This window comes from Salmo salar, chromosome ssa28 (genome assembly GCF_905237065.1).
Source record: "Salmo salar chromosome ssa28, Ssal_v3.1, whole genome shotgun sequence".
Taxonomy (NCBI): domain Eukaryota; kingdom Metazoa; phylum Chordata; class Actinopteri; order Salmoniformes; family Salmonidae; genus Salmo; species Salmo salar.
Genome location: NC_059469.1, coordinates 14,159,314 through 14,179,961, shown reverse-complemented (window position 1 = coordinate 14,179,961; position 20,648 = coordinate 14,159,314). Strand labels below are relative to the sequence as shown.

The following is a 20,648-nucleotide window of genomic DNA, read 5'->3' as shown; positions in this document are numbered from 1 at the left end:
GGTGTGGTGAGGTGTAGGGATAGATCTTGTGATGTGTGTGCGACTGTACATGTTAATTACATGATTTCTGTGTAATAACTCTAAATAGTTTGTCTTGAATTGATTGTTGCATACTATGATAAATGGTAGAGTACGGTACTGACCAGATTTATGATGTATCGCCTAAGGCCCTGACCACAGATGACAGAGCTGTCATGTTCTCTGTGGTGTACTGTAATCGGTCTCTGATAATAGAGCCACTGCAGCAGGAGACAACATAACGTGTTGTTTCGGAGGAACAGTACAGCTTGTTCTCACTGAGGGGACTGACTGGCCATAGCCTCTCTGTCTCTGGAACCTAAAATAACCAGAAAGCTCACTCTGACTGACACCTGAGATGTGCACATGATCATATACGTGCGAACTCTGCTCATCAGTGCCTAATTCAAAATAGCCTCTTTTGACTTTTTATGGGTATCCGCATGCTCCAGTGTAGTACATGTGTTCCCCACAGTCTCAAGCCATTACATGCTGTATTTAAGGAGGTGTCTAGTTTCTCCTGTCTTTCAAGGACTTGTAATAACCAGTAGATAATAATCAACAAACCAAGTTACCACAACTAATAAAACAATTACATTTCCCCTCCTGCCCTCCCCCACTCCCTCCCTCCTCAGGGACCTATAACAACCAGTGTTTGACCTGAGCAGGGTGTCGTTGGTGGGGAATAGAAGGGCCGGGGCTCCTACAGTGGTGGAGTAGATACCAGGGCTGACGCTACACTCTGACCAGACACAGGCCCTGCGACAGGGTAAAAGACAGTCATGTCAGTCCTTTGAATTATATAAAGTTGAACTGGTGGTATCTGATGGGTTTTATGCCATGCTAATTGACCCTCTGGGATTAATAAAATCTTATTGGAATGAACTTCATATGCTTCCCCCAAATTTTATCATATGAATGGCAAACTGATATGTTGCTCAATTTCATTTCTAAGCCTGGGGAGTAGGAGAAATGTATTGTTTGTATAATGTGATTAAATGGTAGCTGTACTTGCCATGATTCTTATCTATGCATTTATATTGTAAAATAACATTTTGTTTTGTGTGCATATTACTTCAAGAAATAATAGTGTCCTATAAGCCCATGTCAGCTGGGTACCAATAGTTGTATGACACTTATAAATTAATAAATCTGTCTTTCAGCATCTGATATGTCCATACTTCACCCTTTCTACATTATTATTGCCTTTCCCCTGGTCCCTCCACCAGACTACTGACAATCTTACAACGTGCCCTTCCATGAAGACATCTACGACCTGAGTGGCTATGGGGTGATGTGGAGGAAGCATGAAGAGGACTTCTCTGTCCATGAGCCAAGATCTTCCGCAGGGACCAGGCCAGGGTTAAAGACCTCGCCTCACTCAAGCACATCATGAGATACAACAGTGAATGCTGCTACAGTATATATATTTTTTTATCAGACTTGGGTTGGTAACGCTAGTCCATTTATACTTAGGTAGATGCCGGCAACACCAGGCCTGGAGGACCGCTGGCCCTGTAGTGTCTGTAGGCTTTTGCTGCAGCTGTAATCTGGCTAGAAAAAACGAGCCTTTCATTCCGGTCTTCTCAAACTATCCCTATAATTAGAACGAGAATTCAGATAGAGATTCAATTATTCAACCTCACGAGGAAAATAGATAATTTAGCTGAGTGGATGTACTGTATTGTCATGTCTGCTGTTCGAACTTCTGAACTCAGTGCTTTTGAACTGTGTCTCCAGACTACAGGAAAGACCCGTACTCCAAGGGCCATTCCTGTAAAACCATCTGCTGTCGCAACGACCTGAGGCTGAAAAGGTCGGGGTTCAAATATCACCATGCCCAGTCCAGACATTCATTCACTCACTCATAAAATAAAAATATCAAAGGGAACATGATGGCACAATTTATAGTCGTACAGTGCATCACAACACTAGAATAACATTTAAGTAAAACAAATGGGCACTTTTAATTCTCTCTCTCTCCTTCCCTCTCCTAGGTAAACTGACTTCCACCTGGCCCTCAGTTAACAGCGGAGCCTGCTTCCGTTCACCACTCCTGGGGGCCTGCTTCCGTTCTCCTGGAGCCACTTCAATAGCACAGCCCCCCAGGATCTGCCGCAATCATATACAGTGCATTAGGAAAGTATTCAGGCCCCTTGACTTTTTCCACATTTTGTTTTGTTACAGGCTTTATTTAAAATAGATTATTTCCCTCATCAATCTACACACAACACCCCATAATGACAAAGCAAAACAGGTTTTTAGATTTTGTGCCACAAATAAAATAAAATACAAATAAAATACCTTATTTACATAAGTATTCAGACCCTTTGCTATGAGACTCGAAATTGAGCTCAGGTGCATCCTGTTTCCATTGATCATCCTTGAGATGTTTCAACAACTTGATTGGAATCCACCTGTGGTAAATTCAATTGGTTGGACATGATTTGGAAAGGCACACACCTGTCTATATAAGGTCCCACAGCTGACAGTGCATGTCAGAGCAAAAACCAAACCATGAGATCGAAGGAAGAGCTCTGAGACAGGACTGTGTCGAGGCACAGATCTGGGGAAGGGTCACAAAACATTTCTGCAGTATTGAAGGTCCCCAAGATCACAGTGGCCTCCATAATTCTTAAATTGAAGTAGTTTGGAACCACCATAACTCTTCCTAGAGCTGGCCACCTGGCCAAACTGAGTAATCGAGGGAAAGGGCCTTTGTTCAGGGAAGAGACCAAGAACCAAATGGTCACTCTGACAGAGCTCCGGAGTTCCTCTGTGGAAATGGGAGAACCATTCAGAAGGACAACCATCTCTGCACTCCACCAATCAATATGGTAGAGTGGCCAGACAGAAGCCCCTCCTCAGGAAAAGGCCCATGATAGTGCACTTGGAGTTTGCCAAAAGTCACTTAAAGACTCTCAGACCATGAGAAACAAGATTCTCTGGTCTGATGAAACCAAGATTGAACTAGTCTCTGAATGTCCTTGAATGGCCCAGCCAGAGCCCAGAATTGAAACCGATCGAAAATCTCTGGAGAGACCTGAAAATAGTTGTGCAGCGACGCGCCCCATCCAACCTGACAGAGTTTGAGAGGATCTACAGAAAAGAATGGGAGAAACTCTCCAAAAACAGGTGTGCCAAGCTTGTAACTTAAGTTTTGAGGCAGCGTGCAATTGGCATGCTGATTGCAGGAATGTCCACCAGAGCTGTTGCCAGATAATTGAATTACCATATCTCTACAATAAGCCACCTCCAACATCGTTTTAGAGAACTTGGCAGTATGTCCAACCGGCCTCACATCCGCAGACCACTTATAGCCACGCCAGCCCAGGACAACAAATGAAACTGTGGGTTTGCACAACCGAAGAATTTCTGCACGAACTGTCAGAAACCATCTCAGGGAAGCTCATCTGTGTGCTCGTCGTCCTCACCATGGTCTTGCCTGACTGCAGTTCAGCATCGTAACTGACTTCATTGGGCAAATGCTCACTTTGATGGCCACTGGCACACTGTAGAAGTGTGCTCTTCACGGGAAGAATCCCGGTTTCAACTGTACAAGGCAGATGGCAGATATGTGGTCGAGTGGCTTGCTGATGTCAATGTTGTGAACAAAGTGCCCCATGGTGGCGGTGGGGTTTTGGTATGGGCAGGCATAAGCTACGGACAACAAACACAATTGCTTTTTATCGATGGCAATTTGAATGCACAGAGATACCGGGACGAGATACTGAGGCCCATTGTCGTGCCATTCATCTGCCGCCATCAGCTCATGTTTCAGCATGATAATACACGGCCCCATGTCACAAGGATCTGGGGAACATTTCTGGAAGCTGAAAATTTCCCAGTTGTTCCATGGCCTGCATACTCAACAGATATGTCACCCATTGAGCATGTTTGGGATGCTCTGGATTGACGTGTACGACAGTGTGTTCAAGTTCCCGCCAATATTCACCAACTTTGCACAGCCTTTGAAGAGGAGTGGGACAACATTCCACAGGCCAAAATCAACAGCCTGATCAACTTTATGTGAAGGAGATGTGTCGCACTGCATGAGGCAAGTGGCGGTTACACCAGACACTGACTTGTTTTCTAATCTGTGACCAACAGATGCATATCTGTATTCCCAGTCATGTGAAATCCATAGACTAGGGCCTAATTAATGTATTTAAATATACTGATTTCCTTATCTGAACTGTAAAATCTTTGAAATTGTTGCATGTTGTGTTTATATTTTTGTCTGCACAATCTAATAATGATATTCTCAGGTGGGATTTGTTTGTGAGTCATTTGTGAACCTTTTGATGAAAGATGTGTATAGAACTAATAACAATCAACCTAATCCTGTGTAATTAAACTACATGTATTACACTTTGTCTATTACAAATTGTATGTTTTTCATTCCCCACAATTTACACAACAATGCAGTTTGAAAATAATTGCAGTCTTGGCTCAGATAGTTATTGAATAATATTAGGCTATCATACAATTTTCATTTTATTTTGACATGATTTTCGTTAGGCTAGATTTTGGAACTACAAGATCCACAGTTCTCGGTGCACGGCAACAGCTTGGACATGACGCTCCCGTTGCTCAACCGGGGGAAGATAGGCGGAGCTCGAGTTAAAGCGGTACACGGTTGTGGTAGAGAGGGAACAGGCGTTGTTGAAAGGAAGCTGAAACGGCAGTTGGTACGCAAGCTATTGCTTTTTAACGTTGCTTGCATCCATTGCTATTTCCTAATGGCAACGGAGGAGAAAAGGAAATCTGTGTCGCAGGCTGAATCAGAAGTCGGTTCGTTACCGACACCTCATGGCTACAATAACAATAATAACAACAACAACAATAATAATAAAGATAGCGAGGGAAGCGAGAATACGACCACGGCCACTTCGAGCGGGACAGGAACTCACAGCATCGGGAACGGCTCTGGAGTCAACCCTACATTGGGAAATAACGGGAAATGGGTCCGGTTGAACGTCGGCGGCACAGTATTCCTCACAACGCGGCATACCCTACTCAAAGAACAAACGTCCTTTCTCTATCGGCTCTGTCAACAACAGGACTTACATTCGGACACGGTAAGGCGAGTTGATCAAGCGCTTGGCTTCGATCAAGATAACACATCAGAGAAGAGCGATACGGCGAGATGTTCGGTCGAACTCTCATGATCACTTGATGGAATGAATGAATTGGATGGATGGATTGATGGATAGATAGACGAATGAATTACATTTGAATGGTACCACTAGATATGGCTCTGTGGTACCCTTACCCGCCACCAGATATGGCTCTACCCAATACCCAGTGAGTCAGATGGATGTGCACTGGCTGAATCATTCAGACCTGTGCAGAGGGTTTATGCTGGCAGCACAGAGGGGGAGGAGGGTGGTGGGGTAGACAAATATCTATAGATAGGTTGGCAATATGTGACTGATCTGTTTGTGAAATACAGTACATCACTAATGAAGTAAGCCTATAATAGGATTTATTTCAGAGTGTCTGTCTCTTTCTTTATGTGTGATCACAGATAGTATTGTCCCTAGGCCTCCAACAGAGCCCTATAGTAGGCTGCTATAATTTATTTGAGGCGCATCATCTTTGTGTGTGACCTTTATTAATGCCCTAGTATCCATTAGTCTCGTTCCTACTCTCTCTCTCCCTCTGTCTTTTTCTCTCTTTCCATAGAATAAGTAAAGAGATTGTATGTGTGACTGTCTTTGTGTTGAGGCAAATAACACCTCTGTTTCCCTGTGGGATCAACTGAGGAATGCAAATGGACCTGGCACTAGGCTAGGCACACCGTGTAGTTCTTTGTGCAAATCCCGGGTAAACCATTAACACACCAGATGAGGGTTGACTTTTCCTGACCGGAGGCAGTGTGGCTGAACAGAGAGGCCAGGATGACAGGCGATAGAGAGACAGAGTAGCTAATTTTTAATCTTTGCCCTCTGTGTGTGTGTGTGTGTGTGTGTGTGTGTGTGTGTGTGTGTGTGTGTGTGTGTGTGTGTGTGTGTGTGTGTGTGTGTGTGTGTGTGTGTGTGTGTGTGTGTGTGTGTGTGTGTGTGTGTGTGCGCGTGTGTGTGCACATCTGTCTCTTTCCTCCTGCACCACTGGCCACAGTGAATAGATAAGGTGCATCATCATTGTGTGTGACCTTCATTCCTCCTCTCCCCCTTTCTCTTTCTCTTTCTTTCTCTCTCTCTCTCTCTCTCTCTCTCTCTCTCTCTCTCTCTCTCTCTCTCTCTCTCTATGCCTCTAGTCAAACCCCATCTACACACTCCCTCCTCTCCTCTGCTATCTCTCACCCCTTTTATGGTCCCTCTCTCCTTTCTCCCCTCTTTCTTCTCATCCTCTTCTCACACTTGAGTAATCTTATTCCTCCCAGGCTACTGTCATGTCATTGCCTCTTAAATAACTGTTTCTAAAACAGTACTAACAGTCTACTTCTTTTTCTCCCCACTAATTTACTGTTAGTCTGTTAGTGCCTTCTTGGCTTATGATGAAAGGCCCCATAGAGTCCTCAGGAATACAGAGTACCCAAGTCCAACATTACATCCACAGAAGAAAGAGAAGAACAAGTACTAGGCCTCTAGCTGTGTTTTTATTTTTCTATTACCCAGGTGTTGTCTGATTCTATCTTCACAGGAGCTCTATTGTTATCCGCTGGTTTGTGCTCCAATCTGCAGTGGGTTGCCGCAGTGTTTAGAACACACACACAAAGACACACACACACACACACACCGACTGTGTATTGCTATTTTAATAAGATTATCGTCTGTCTGGCACCTACAGGCTTGCCCCCCCTCTCTGTCCCAAAATACCCCCCCGGTGCCTGCTGTCACCCCTGCCCTGACTCCCACTCCCTTGTGACCTCCTCCTGTCCCTTCCAGTCCCCTCCTGCTCTTCTTTCTCTCATTATATTCTCCTCTTGTCCGCCTCTCCTCCTCCTGCTCCTCTTTCACTCCTCCTGCTCTCCTGGCTCTGTTCACAGTGCTCCAGCTGAAAGCAGCATGTATGCTGTAGTTACAGATTCTCCGTTATCACAGTTCAGGATTGTTGTGAAGCCTCTCCCTCCACCCTCTGTGTCACTTCAGATTCCAACACAAGCCCAAACTCATCTTGATAACCTGGGTAGTGATAAGATACAGCGGTTAGGGAGTTGGGACAGTAACCGAAAGTTTGCTTGTTCGTAATCCCCGAGCCGGCAAGGTGAAAAAATCTGCCGTTCTGCCGTTGAGCAAGGCAGTTAACCACCACAACAACAGCTTCTAGCCCCAAGGCATCAGACTGCTGAACAATTAGCCAAATGGCCACCGGATTATTTACATTGACCCCCCCCCATTTGTTTTTTAACACTGCTGCTACTTGCTGTTTATTATCTATGCATAGTCACTTCACCCCTACCTACATTTAGCAATGACCTCGACTAACCTGTACCCCCGCACATTGACCGGTACCCCCTGTATATAGCCCCGTTATTGTTATTTTATTGTGTTACTTTTTATAATTTTTTACTTTAGTTTATTTGGTAAATATTTTCTTAACTCTTTCTTGAACTGCGCTGTTTGTTAGGGGCTTGTAAGTAAGCATTTCACCGTAAGGTCGGTAATGTTATTTTCGGAGCATGTGACATAAAGTTTGACTTGATTTGATTTTGCTCCCCGGGCGCCGATTACATGGATGTCGATTAAATAGATTTTTCTTCTCAAACTATTTTGTGAAAAGTTATCATATCTAAATCTGAAAACTACAAATTGCAAGAACAAATCACTCTGGAGTCAGATGTTTACAGGATGTGTAATTTAGTCTATTAAAGTTAAAATTAGGCAGGTCTGGTGCCGAAAAAGAAAGGAAAGTCTTGCCTACTTCACCAATATTTTATTTTATTTTTGAAAAGAAAGTTGTGTGTGTAGTCCAGTCAGTAAAAATACTTTAAAGTACATACAGTGCCTTCAGAAAGTATTCATAACCCTTGACTTATTCCACATTTTGTGTTACGGCCTGAAATCAAAATCGATTTTTTTGTCACCCATCTACACACAATACCCCATAATGACAAAGTGAAAACATGTTTTTAGAAATGTTTCACATTTATTAAAATGTAATATAGAAATATCTCATTTACATAAGTATTCACATGCCGGAGTCAATACTTTGTACAAGCACCTTTGGCAGCGATTACAGCTGTGAGTCTTTCTGGGTTAGTCTCTAAGAGCTTTCCACACATGGATTGTGCAACATTTTCCCATTTTTCTTTTCGAAAATTTTCAAACTCTGTCAAATTGGTTGTTAATCATAGTCTACCGAAAGTTGTCTGTTCTTTCGGCCTACATTTGCGCGCTGGCCAGGTAGCCTCTAGGCCTACTTCTAAGCGTAATCGCGTGTGTGTCCTGTTCTACTGGTGATATACAGTATGTAATGGGGAATTGATATACACTAACAGTCAAACGCAAACAATTCACATTATTAAGTTATAAAACAATGAATGTGCACAATTGGCAGGGAGAGAGCGCATTCTGGAGAGAGAAGTGCATTGTGCATCTGGGCGCTACATGGTCAATCCGACGTCTGCATTGGCCGTGCAGCATTTACAGTAATAAGGCCTTTACAGAAGTCAGGGGATTCATACTTCTTGCGCTTTGTGGAGCAGTGCAGAGCTGTTGTGAAGGAAGTTGTCAAGGAAGTGAGTTTGGGTTTATACAGGATGTACCGCCCCGACCTACCGTGAACCAATCAATGCGGAGCTATATGGAGCCCTCCACATTGTTACAACATTTGAGAGGCGCCTGACCGATGCGGTACAAAGGTCGACACTCCATTTGGAGCCACCGACCATATATTCGGATCAAGCATATATTGGCTTTTAGTCTAGGCCTCAGCAATGTGTTAGTTCACTGAGATGGGCACAAATATATATTTAATACTGCTCTACTAAAAATGATTGGTCGACCAAAAGCCTATCAACCAAACAATGATAATTGATAATTGTTGATAATAGTTGATAATTGCCATAGATTTTCAAGTAGATTTAAGTAAAAACTGTAAATCAGCCACTCTGGAACATTCACAGTCTTCTTGGTAAACGACTCCATTGTAGATTTGACCTTGAGTTTTAGGCTATTGTCCTGCTGAAAGGTCAATTCCTCATCCAGTGTTTGGTGTAAAGCAGACTGAACCAGGTTTTCCTCTAGGATTTTGCCTGTGCATTCTGTTTCTGTTTTATTCTGGAAAAACTCCCCAGTCCTCAACGATCACAAGCGTACCCAAAACATGATGCAGCCACCACTATGCTTGAAAATATGGAGAGTGGCACTCTGTATTGGATTTACCCCAAACGTAACATTTTGTATTCAGGACAAAAAGTTAATTGCTTAGCTACATTTTTTGCAGTATTTCTTTAGTGCCTTGTTGCAAACAGGATGCATGTTTTTGAATATTTGTATTCTGTACAGGCTTCCTTCTTTTCACTCTGTCAATTAGGTTATTATTGTGGAGTAACTACAGTGTTGTTGATCCATCCTCAGTTTTCTCCTATCACAGCCATTAAACTCTCTTAACTGTTTTAAAGTCACCACCAAATCCCTGAGCGGTTTCCTTCCTCTCCAGCAACTGAGTTAGGAAGGATGCCTGTATCTTTGTAGTGCCTGGGTGTATTGATACACCATCTGAAGTGTAATTAATAACTTCACCATGCTCAAAGGGATATTCAATGTCTGCTTTTTTATTTTTACCCATCTACCAATAGGTACCCTTCTTTGCGAGGCATTGGAAAACCTCCCTTGTCTTTGTGGTTAAAGCTGTGTTCGAAATGCACTGCTCGACTGAGGGACCTTACAGATAATTGTATGTGTTGGGTACAGAGATGAGGCTGTCATTCAAAAATCATGTTAAACACTATTATTGCACACAGAGTGAGTCTATGCAACTGATTATGTGACTTGTTAAGTACATTTTTACTGTTGAATATATTTAGGCTTGCCATAACAAAGGGGCTGAATACTTGTTGACTCAAGACAATTCAGCTTTTCATTTAACTAATTAGTAACCATTTGGATAAACATAATTCTACTTTGACATTATGGGGTATAGTGTGTAGGCCAGTGACAAAAAAAATCTAAATGTAATCAATTTTAAATTCCAGATGTAACACAACAAAATGTGGAAAAAGTCAAGGGGTTTGAATACTTTCTGTGCAATATGCAGCACTGTTATTGGCAGAGTGATTAGGACTTTACAATGTTAGAGGCTGGTGTTATGTGCTCTTGTGTGTACTATGTGTCTTCCAATTCAAAATAGACCCAGCACTGGAGTAGCACAGTTGCAGATCTGTATGTGCTTCAGCCAACTTTATCGTTTATGTTGTCATACATGATAAAGGCAGTTCACTAAAACACTTGATTTCAAAGTTTAACAAACCCTACAACTCTATACACAAGACTACTTTTTAACAATTTACACAGAACATTTTACAAAAACACATTTACTGAAAGAACTGTGCAAATGCAAAGTTTGGTAACAGAATTTTGGTTAAAATCTCCCTCAGTTTTTTGTGTCCAGGTTCTCCAAAAACGGTTAAATATTTGCTGAGATTTCAACGATGTCTGCAGAAAGAATGGGATGTCAGCAATGACATGACACATTGAATTTGAAAAAATATATTTTGGTTATTGAACTATAGTAAGTGAAGTGGATTTACACCCGGTAACAGAATTGCGGTAACATAACTTTATCATGGTTCCCTGAGCTGTACTACACAGGAATGCATAATTATGGATATGAATGTCTTCATGGTGATGTATCCTAAATAGGTACACCAAGGTATACATATTCAATATCCTCCTTTGCATATTTGGGTATTATTCTACACACTGGCTATTTTTTTAATGAGCTCTGCCCCCAAACAAGACCAAACTTGGTTGGTCCAAACCGGACCAAATCTGAACCAGTCATAGACGTCATTTTTCACAAGTTTGGACCTCAAAGTACAGCACAGTAGAGCTCAGTAGAGTACAGTATAGCACAGTACAGTACACTAGAGTTCAGTACAGTAATGTAGAGTTGAGTTCAGTACAGTACAATATAGTACAGTAAAGTATAATATTGTTCAATACAGTGCAGTGGAGTACATTAGTGTACTCAACTCTAGTGTGCTCTACTGTGTATTGTACTGAAATCTGCTCTACTGTACTGTACTCTACTGTTCAGTACTGTACTGAACTATACTCTTGTTTACTGTGCTGTACTGTACTCTACTATGCTGTCCAAACTTTAGAACCTAACTGTGGTTTGTGACTACTATGATTTCCCATTGTAGCCAGTTCAATTGCAGAATTAATTCCTAAACAAAATTGGTATCATTAAAAACACTAACTAATTTATAGGTCTACCTTCTGTGAACTTTAATTATCCTCCCTCTTCATGAGGAAAATACATTACAAAATATCTGAAAGATAGGTGGGTTTTTGGTAAAGGAATTTCAAGGCACAAGGCAATGTTTCTTAAAGTTACAGAAGGCAAAACTAAAAATGTGTTGATATTAGTCTTTACTTCAACATTATTGTGTTTTGATGCATTTCTGATACCTTTTAAGAGTTTTTCTGTCAGATGTTTTCTAAGACCCCTTTTCCATCTGTTTGACCTGAAATCTAAGACTTTGCTTGTTCTTAATTTTTAGGATGGAAAATAGTTGAAAAATGTATATATGCCTTAATAAATAAATAAAATACTCTTCGCTTTCATTAGACACTCAATTTGATATTCTCCTATGAACTTCACATGTTGGTGCACATGGGTCCTTTTAGATGGAAATGACCTGGCCAGGCTAGCATTAGACTGGTTCAGTTTGGTCTCAGCCAGTGTTTTCACCCCAGGAGAGGAAGTAAAGATTGTATGTGTGTCTGTGTCTGTCTCTATTTCTGTGCTGAGACAAATAACACCTCTGTTTGCCTAACAGATATTTCCTGTGGGACCCAGTGAGGCCCCCATAGAGACCTGGCACTAGGCTAGGCATACTGTGTAGTTCCTTGGGTAAACCATTAACACACCAGATGAGGCTTGAATCTTCCGTGGCATTTTTTTAATGGGCTGACTGGCGGCAGTGTGGCTGAACAGACAGGCCAGGATAACAGGAGATCACAGATATACAGTGGGAGGGAAAAGTATTTGATCCCCTGCTGATTTTGTATGTTTGCCCACTGATAAAGAAAGGATCAGTCTATAATTGTAATAGTAGGTTTATTTGAACAGTGAGAGACAGAATAACAACAAAAATATCCAGAAAAACGCATGTCAAAAATTTTATAAATTGATTTGCATTTTAATGAGGGAAATAAGTATTTGGCCCACTCGCAATCAGAATAAAATCTGGCTGCCAGGTGTCTTTTATACAGGTAACGAGCTGAGATTAGGAACACACTCTTAAAGGGAGTGCTCCTAACCGCAGCTTGTTACCTGTAAAAAAGACACATGTCCACAGAAGCAATCAATCAATCAGATTCCAAACTCTCCACCCTGGCCAAGACCAAAGAGCTCTCCAAGGATGTCAGGGACAAGATTGTAGACCTACACAAGGCTGGAATGGGCTACAAGACCATCGCCAAGCAGCTTGGTGAGAAGGTGACAACATTTGGTGCGATTATTCGCAAATGGAAGAAACACAAAAGAACTGTCAATATCCCTCGGCCTGGGGCTCCATGCAAGATCTCACCTCGTGGGGTTGCAATGATCATGAGAACGGTGAGGAATCAGCCCAGAACTACACGGGAGGATCTTGTCAGTGATCTCAAGGCAGCTGGGACCATTGTCACCAAGAAAACAATTGGTAACACACTACACCGTGAAGGACTGAAATCCTGCAGCGCCCGCAAGGTCCCCCTGCTCAAGAATACATATACATGCCCGTCTGAAGTTTGCCAATGAACATCTGAATGATTCAGAGAACAACTGGGTGAAAGTGTTGTGGTCAGATGAGACCAAAATGGAGCTCTTTGGCATCAACTCAACTCGCTGTGTTTGGAGGAGGATGAATGCTGCCTATGACCCCAAGAACACCATCTCCACCATCAAACATGGAGGTGGAAACATTATGCTTTGGGGGTGTTTTTCTGCTAAGGGGACAGGACAACTTCACCGCATCATTTGACGGGGCCATGTACTGTCAAATCTTGGGTGAGAACCTCCTTCCCTCAGCCAGGGCATTGAAAATGGGTCGTGGATGGGTATTCCAGCATGACAATGACGGAAAACACGCGGCCAAGGCAACAAAGGAGTAGCTCAAGAAGAAGCACATTAAGGTCCTGGAGTGGCCTAGCCAGTCTCCAGACCTTAATCCCATAGAAAATCTGTGGAGGGAGCTGAAGGTTCGAGTTGCCAAACGTCAGCCTCGAAACCTTAATGACTTGGAGAAGATCTGCAAAGAGGAGTGGGACAAAATCACTCCTGAGATGTGTGCAAACCTGGTGGCCAACTACAAGAAACGTCTGACCTCTGTGATTGCCAACAAGGGTTTTGCCACCAAGTACTAAGTCATGTTTTGCAGAGGGGTCAAATACTTATTTCCCTCATTAAAATGGAAATCATTTTATAACATTTTTGACATGCGTTTTTCTGGATTTTTGTTGTTGTTATTCTGTCTCTCTGTCACGGGTGTCGTAGGGTGTAGACCAAAACGCAGCGGGGAAATGTATACTCATCTTCTTTTTATTGGTGAAGAAGGAAAACACACACAACGTATACAAAAAACAAACGAACTGGACAGTCTCGTCAGGCCTTCAATCAGAGGCAACGATAGACAGCTGCCTCCAATTGAAGGCGCCATTCCCCATTACCAAAACATAGAAATACAAACGCCTAGACAGAACATAGAAATAAACTAACTGTCACGTCCTGACCAGCAGAGGGAGGTATTGTATCAGTTTTGGTCAGGATGTGGCAGGTTTTTTGTATGTTAAGGGTTTGTGTTGGGGATTGGACTCCCAATTGAAGGCAGGTGTGTTGAGTTGCCTTTGATTGGGAGTCATATATAGAAGGGTGTGTTTTTCTTTGGGATTGTGGGTAGTTGTTTTTGCACTGCGTTTGATAGCCTGCAAAACTGTTGCTGTCTTATTTATTGTTTTTTCCTGTGGATGCCTTACTCTTTTGAATTAAAATATGAGTATCCACATTCCCGCTGCGCCTTGGTCCATTCTTGAAGACAACTGTTACACTAACATAGAACGATAACCCAAAAACCCCGGAATACATAAATCAAATACCCCTCTACATACACAACCACCCCGAACCATATAAACCAAATACCCCCTCTACATGAACACATACACAAACACACCCTGAACCACATAAAACAAATACCCCCTGCCACGTCCTGACCACCCAAACTATAAGAACAAATAACCCCTTATCTGGTCAGGACGTGACACTCTCACTGTTCATATAAACCTACCATTAAAATGATTGATTGATCATTTCTTTGTAAGTGGGCAAACGTACAAAATCAGCAGGGGATCAAATACATTTTCCCCCACTGTAGCAAATGTTTCATCTTCACCCTCACTGTGTGCGTTCATGCGTGAGTGCATGTGTTTATCATTCATAGCGAGGGTACCTAGATATTCTGGAAGCCTCACACAGGTGTCGTCATCATACATACTGTCAAATCATGTCCAATGAGGAGGTGTCTGTCTGTCCTCAACTGTAGTTGCTCTGCGTTTGTTTGTCCCTCTGCCACTGTCTAGCCCCCTTTCCCCCAGCAACTCTCCCTGTGCCCTTGTCTGTCCTCTGTATCTCTCTCTTTCTGTCTCTGTCTCTCTCTCCCTCCCCCTGTCTGAGTCCTCCTCTATCCAGTGTCTGCCAGCTCTCATCTCCAATCGTTTCTCCTCTTCTCTGCCTGTCTCCCCAGTCCCTTCTTCATTCAGCTGAGTGCCTCACATACCCTCCATCCCTCTGCCGTCTCTCTCTCGCTCTCGCTCTCATCTGCAGGCTCTTATTCCTTTCCCTCCATTCCTATTATTTTGCAGCACTTCTTCGATTCAGATTCAGAGCTGTGCCCTCTTACCACAGCCTCTCCATCCCTCTGCCCGTCTCACTCACACTCTCTCTCTCTCTCTCTCTCTCTCTCTCTCTCTCTCACTGTCTCTCTGATCTGCAGGCTCTCATTCCTTTCCCTCCATTCCTATAATTTTGTAGCACTTCTTCGATTCAGATTCAGAGCTGTGCCCTCTTACCACAGCCTCTCCATCCCTCCCCTCTTCTCCATCCCTCCATCTCGCTCTCCATCTGCTCCTTATTCAGCTACTTCTGTCTTTCTGCTCCTCTCTTATCTAGCTCGCTCCACTCTGTCACTTGTTTGTGTTCCTGAATCCCTCTCTCCCACTCTCCTCTTTCTGAACTCCTTGGCCTCTCTCTACTCCTCTTTCTCATCTCTCTCTACCTCCCTCTCTCTGTCTAGAGTCTCTGCGTCACTGTGTTTGAAAATGGGTGCCTGGGGCTGGTTTAGTAATCGGCATGCAGGGAGCGCTTTATGGAGACGCTGTAAAGGCACTGGCATGCCGTCAGCCAAGAAAGGGCCAAGCCATGTGAATGTAACAGGCTCTCTCTCAATCTTTCTCTCTCCATATCTTTCTCTCTCTCTTCACTCTCAGTCCCTCTTTATATATTCCCTCTCTCTCCTTATCTCTATCCCCCCACCACACTCTCTCTGAATCTCTCTCACACTAGCTGTAATATAGAACCACTAGGCTCCAATAGGGCCACTCTATCACTCTGAAAAGAGGACTTTTGCTGTTAGTGTGAAACAAGTAATCGCAAGGGGGTTTCCAAACATAGATCTTGACCAAAACCCAATACAATAGAATTGCACAATAGAATATCACTTAATATTGATCTCATATTCATACCTTTATTAATTCTTATGGTTGTTCTCTCCCTTCCTCTGTTGTAGGACGAGACAGGGGCCTATGTGATAGACAGAGACCCCACCTACTTCGGCCCCATCCTTAACTACCTGCGACACGGCAAACTGGTCTACAACAAGGAGCTGGCTGAAGAAGGTACTAGATTACTTTTGGTATTAGATAATGTGTTATGATGCTATTATAATGTATAGTAAGACTTGTAATAAGAATGTAATAACACTTTGATTGGACACGTGTGTGTGTGTGTGTGTGTGTGTGTGTGTGTGTGTGTGTGTGTGTGTGTGTGTGTGTGTGTGTGTGTGTGTGTGTGTGTGTGTGTGTGTGTGCGCTCTGTCCCAGGTGTGTTAGAGGAAGCTGAGTTCTACAACATCACTCCTCTGATAAAACTGATCAAGGAGAGGATTCTGGAGCGGGACTGTAAAGTCACACAGGTCAAACACACACACACACTCAGCTTTGTTTTTGTGAATTTTCAGGACTTTTTGGGGAGTACATTTTTTTTCTTCTTAATCCTAATTCAGGGCATGAAAAACATCATGACTTTTCACAATTGTTCTTGTTTTCCTACCTTGTCAAGACATTCTGATGACTTGTCAGAACATTGTGGTCCTGATAAGGTAGGAAACATATACACACACACACACACACACACACACACACACACACACACACACACACACACACACACACACACACACACACACAGTAGATAAAATACAGGGATTTACACAAATACAAGATGGCTACAGGTCTGCTAAAACAAAAACAGACTTGTGCATGTGCCAAGCAGAAAGACTGTTCAGCCATGTGTTTCACTCTTTCTGTATTTTCAAGTTATTTTCAGTATATTTCACCCATCATGTCTATGATTTCTGTTATGTAACTTTCAATCTTCCTCCTACTCTCTCTGTATTATACGCTTTACTGTACCCTCCGTCTCTACCGTTCGGCTAGACACACGCTCATGCACACACACACTGTGGGCTGTGGGGGTGTGTGCTACGCCACTGCTTATAGCTAGAAGAAATCTAAGATGTGTCAAATAAATTATATCAAGTTCAGGGCACCAGCTATGCGTTTGGCTAGTGGCTAGATGTCAAAATCAAGATTCTTGGTTACAGCAGACTTTCAATCCCCTCCTAGATGTGTATATATATAAAAAAAAAAAGATGAAATATTTTATTGTTAAATAGTGTCCCTTGTGTGCACTTCAGGTAATACCATATGTTCCAGTATGGTACAGAAACGGTGTGACTGTATCTGGATAGCACCCAACCCTAACGCTCACTCTCACTATCATTCATCTTCCAAACATCACTACCTCTTGCTAACCTCTCGCTCTCTCACTCTCTTTCTCTCTGCTAATAAATGCCTTTTCTTTCCTTTCCTTACAAACATCTCACCTTCTCCAACTATTGGTCACTCTGTTTTCTCTTCTGTCTAATTCTCTCCCTTCCTAACACCCCTCTCTCTCTCTCTCTCTCTCTCTACATCCATACACCTTTCCCACCTACCCATATCTGTACATTCCCTCCCTCCCTCCCTCTCTTCCTCCTCCTCCTTCTCCTCTCTTTACACCCTCTCTCTCTCTCCGTCCATCAGCAGGTGCCTCCTAAACATGTGTACCGGGTGCTGCAGTGCCAGGAGGAGGAGCTCACCCAGATGGTTTCCACCATGTCAGACGGCTGGAAGTTTGAGCAGGTCAGCGTGCGCACCTGCAGAAAGCCCCGCACCGGACTGCTCTGGACTGTGGGTTGGACTCACGCTGCTGCTCTGCTCTACCACACTCCCAACCAATCAACCCCTTTCCTGCTCTCTGTTAGCCAATCAGAGCCTCAGAGTCAGACCAATCAGACCAATCCGTGACCAAGGCCCAGTCCCAATCTGCTCACAAAAACGGCCTCCTTTTCACATTTCCTTCCCCTCAGAAGAAGACTGATCTAAGCTGACATGTTGCAGACACAGACCAGTGATGATAAGGGGAGGGAGATGCAAAAAGGAAGCAGAGCCACGGAAGCTCCAGGGGAAGCTACCATATGTTGGCACATTGCCAGTTCAGTAAAGTGTTTTGAGTAATACTGTAATGCTAAACATTGCCGTCAGTGCTTCAGGGTGTACAGTTCAGTCTCACTGCCCACAGTAGAGTTGTAGCAGACATGTAGTGCTGCTAGGCTGTCCTTACCCTCTGTCCCTCCTCCCTGCATGAGCATCCATGGGTTTACCTGCTGTGATATGGGCCACCTCTCTTTCTCTGTCCAACTTTCTTTCTCTCTTTTTTGTTGTTGCTCCATCTCTCTTTTTCTCTCTGTCTCTGACAGATGGTAAACATTGGTTCGTCGTATAGCTATGGGACAGAGGACCAGGCAGAGTTTCTGTGTGTGGTGTCCAAGGAGCTACACACACCTGGGTCAGGCCTGGGCACCGAACAGAGCCACAAGACCAAGGTGAGACTAACACACAGGAAACATATACACACACACACACAGGTACATGGGCAGATCTGTCCGAGGGATATACTCATACATCACACACCATTCACATATCACCACCATTCACTTCCACAAAGGTCTGAAGCAGCAGGATACGGATCTGTCACTGTGTGTCTCCATGTGACATTTCTCTTCATCCAAGATGATCTGAGTATCCTTTGACCTTAGTGTTGGCATTTTCCACTCAAACACTGAATGTCACACACAACTCCCAAATGTCATTCACAAGCGCATTCACTCCATCATCCACACCTCCCTCTCTCTCGTTCTCTCTTTCTCTTTCACTCTCAATCTCTCTCCCTCTCCCAGATACTCAATCTGTTCTCTGTTCATTCTTTTTTGTTGTTGTCGTTCTGTCTCATTTTCTTTATTCTCCGTCCTTTTATTCGAGTGAAGGCTTCAGAGGTGCAGCAGGAGAAAGGAGCGCAGGATGAGGTGGAGGGAGGAGAGAGAAATACCACCCCGAATGAGTGGATAAGGGAATGACAGTCTTGTGTCAGTGTTCCAAAGACGTGAATGGGTGAGGATCCATGCTAGTGTTGTTGGCTGGTAGTGGGTAGTAGCAGTAGTAGACTGTGTGATCAAAAGGGATCCAGGGCTGTTCCACAGCATTACATTGCCTTACCCCAAACTCCATACAGTATTCAAAGGCCAAGGAGAGACTAACTTTTATTGAAGTTTATTTTGATTTACAAATATGTAGAGAGAAAAAAGTAGGCCTCGCACTTTTGCTCCCCATCTTAAAAAGTGAACTACTATTTGTTTGAAATACCATTTGTGATGCCAGAGTGTTCGATATTGCTCTGGGGCCATTGTGTCCTGCCTGGGAAATGATCTGTTCAGCAGCATAACCCAGCTGGTCTGATGATGAGTTAGTCTCACTAGGCAGGCTGGTTGCCTCTCACATTAACAATGCCCTAGATCTGGGATTTCCCAGACTAATGATGAGCTGACGCTGCTGTGCTGCCATTGATCCAACCTGACACCTAAACATCTCTCATTACCAATGCAATGACATGGAATAGCCCTGACATTTTGTGTAGTGGTAGTATTAGTGTGTTTTACATTTCACATGAAAAAAGACACAAACACACACAATCTTACTTGTACATGTGGAAAGGGGACATTTTGGCAGAACTGCACAGTGGGGCTGCGACGTTTATGTTTATCCAAACACCAATTAATCAAGTGCCGAATGATACAAGCGCATGTTGTTGTTTTTTCCATTCACAACAAAGGGAGTCCTGGATGTCACAAACACTATTACTTTATCATTCTGTCCCCATCGTCACCATCAGCATCAAACATAAAAAATACTACATTTACTGTATGTGTTTAGATTGGGTGACATGTGAAACAATCAAAGCTGATACACAGTATGAGATGCTCCCCAGTTGTAAAATATTGTGCCGTGTTACATGAACATGTAACCGATCGACTATGAAATACAACCCTGAGAATCTGTCTTCAAAAATGGCATCCTCTGACGTTTCTCCTGTCTGTGCTTGTCTTCCAGCTTTTTCAGATCCATGGATCCCGGATGTACTAGAGAGAATTGTACTTTTTTAGCTTGACATTTCATTTTGTGTTTGTTGACATATGTTTTATCATTGTTGTTGCTTTTGGAGAAAAAACCCCCAGAAGTGCTCAAATATTATTTTCAAAGACTATCGAAGTGTCCCTCTCACCAGCAGCGAAACGCCAACATTTCAACATGTGTAGAGACGGATATATGTTTAAAAAAAAAAATTATAATTATTATCATCTATCATTTTTTAATGTATTTTAGTTCCAATCACCACTTAAGCCGTGGAAGTTAGTGAATCTTAGTAAAATAGATTTGACCAAAGACAATGATTAAAAGCACTGCAAATCAATGTGCTCATCCAAATGTGAAAAATGGTATGAAATTTACATGAAATATGTGGAATCTGACTCATAAGTAAATTGTTGTTGTTTGCAGTAGTTCTGACTTGTCTGATGCTTGATACAGTAGTGAGACCTGGGCCTGAGTCAGTGATGTGGCAATGTCCTGTCTCTAATACGGCTCTGCTGCAGTAGAGATTGACAGTGAGACTCACACAGAAAGACAGACAGATGTCAACTAACTGGCCACAGTCAGCACCACAAAAAACTCTTCCCCCTTACACACACTCCCTTACGCTCTCTCACAGACACGCACACACACAGTATTGGATAATTAACTTTGTTCGGACACACAATTCAG

General features: G+C 43.0%; 1 protein-coding gene across 7 annotated transcripts; it reads left to right on the top strand.

Annotated features, from left to right (window-relative positions):
* The first annotated feature begins 4,634 nt into the window (after nt 1-4,634).
* On the top strand, nt 4,635-20,386 carry kcd17 (BTB/POZ domain-containing protein KCTD17). 7 transcript variants are annotated; one of them, XM_014178900.2, is made up of 7 exons: nt 4,635-5,099; nt 15,959-16,067; nt 16,272-16,363; nt 17,538-17,681; nt 18,251-18,376; nt 18,818-18,941; nt 19,938-20,386. In XM_014178900.2, the coding sequence occupies exons 1-6, from the start codon at nt 4,761-4,763 to the stop codon at nt 18,905-18,907; spliced, it is 900 nt and encodes a 299-aa protein (XP_014034375.1). In that variant the 5' UTR covers nt 4,635-4,760; the 3' UTR covers nt 18,908-18,941; nt 19,938-20,386.
* The last annotated feature ends 262 nt before the right edge of the window (nt 20,387-20,648 follow it).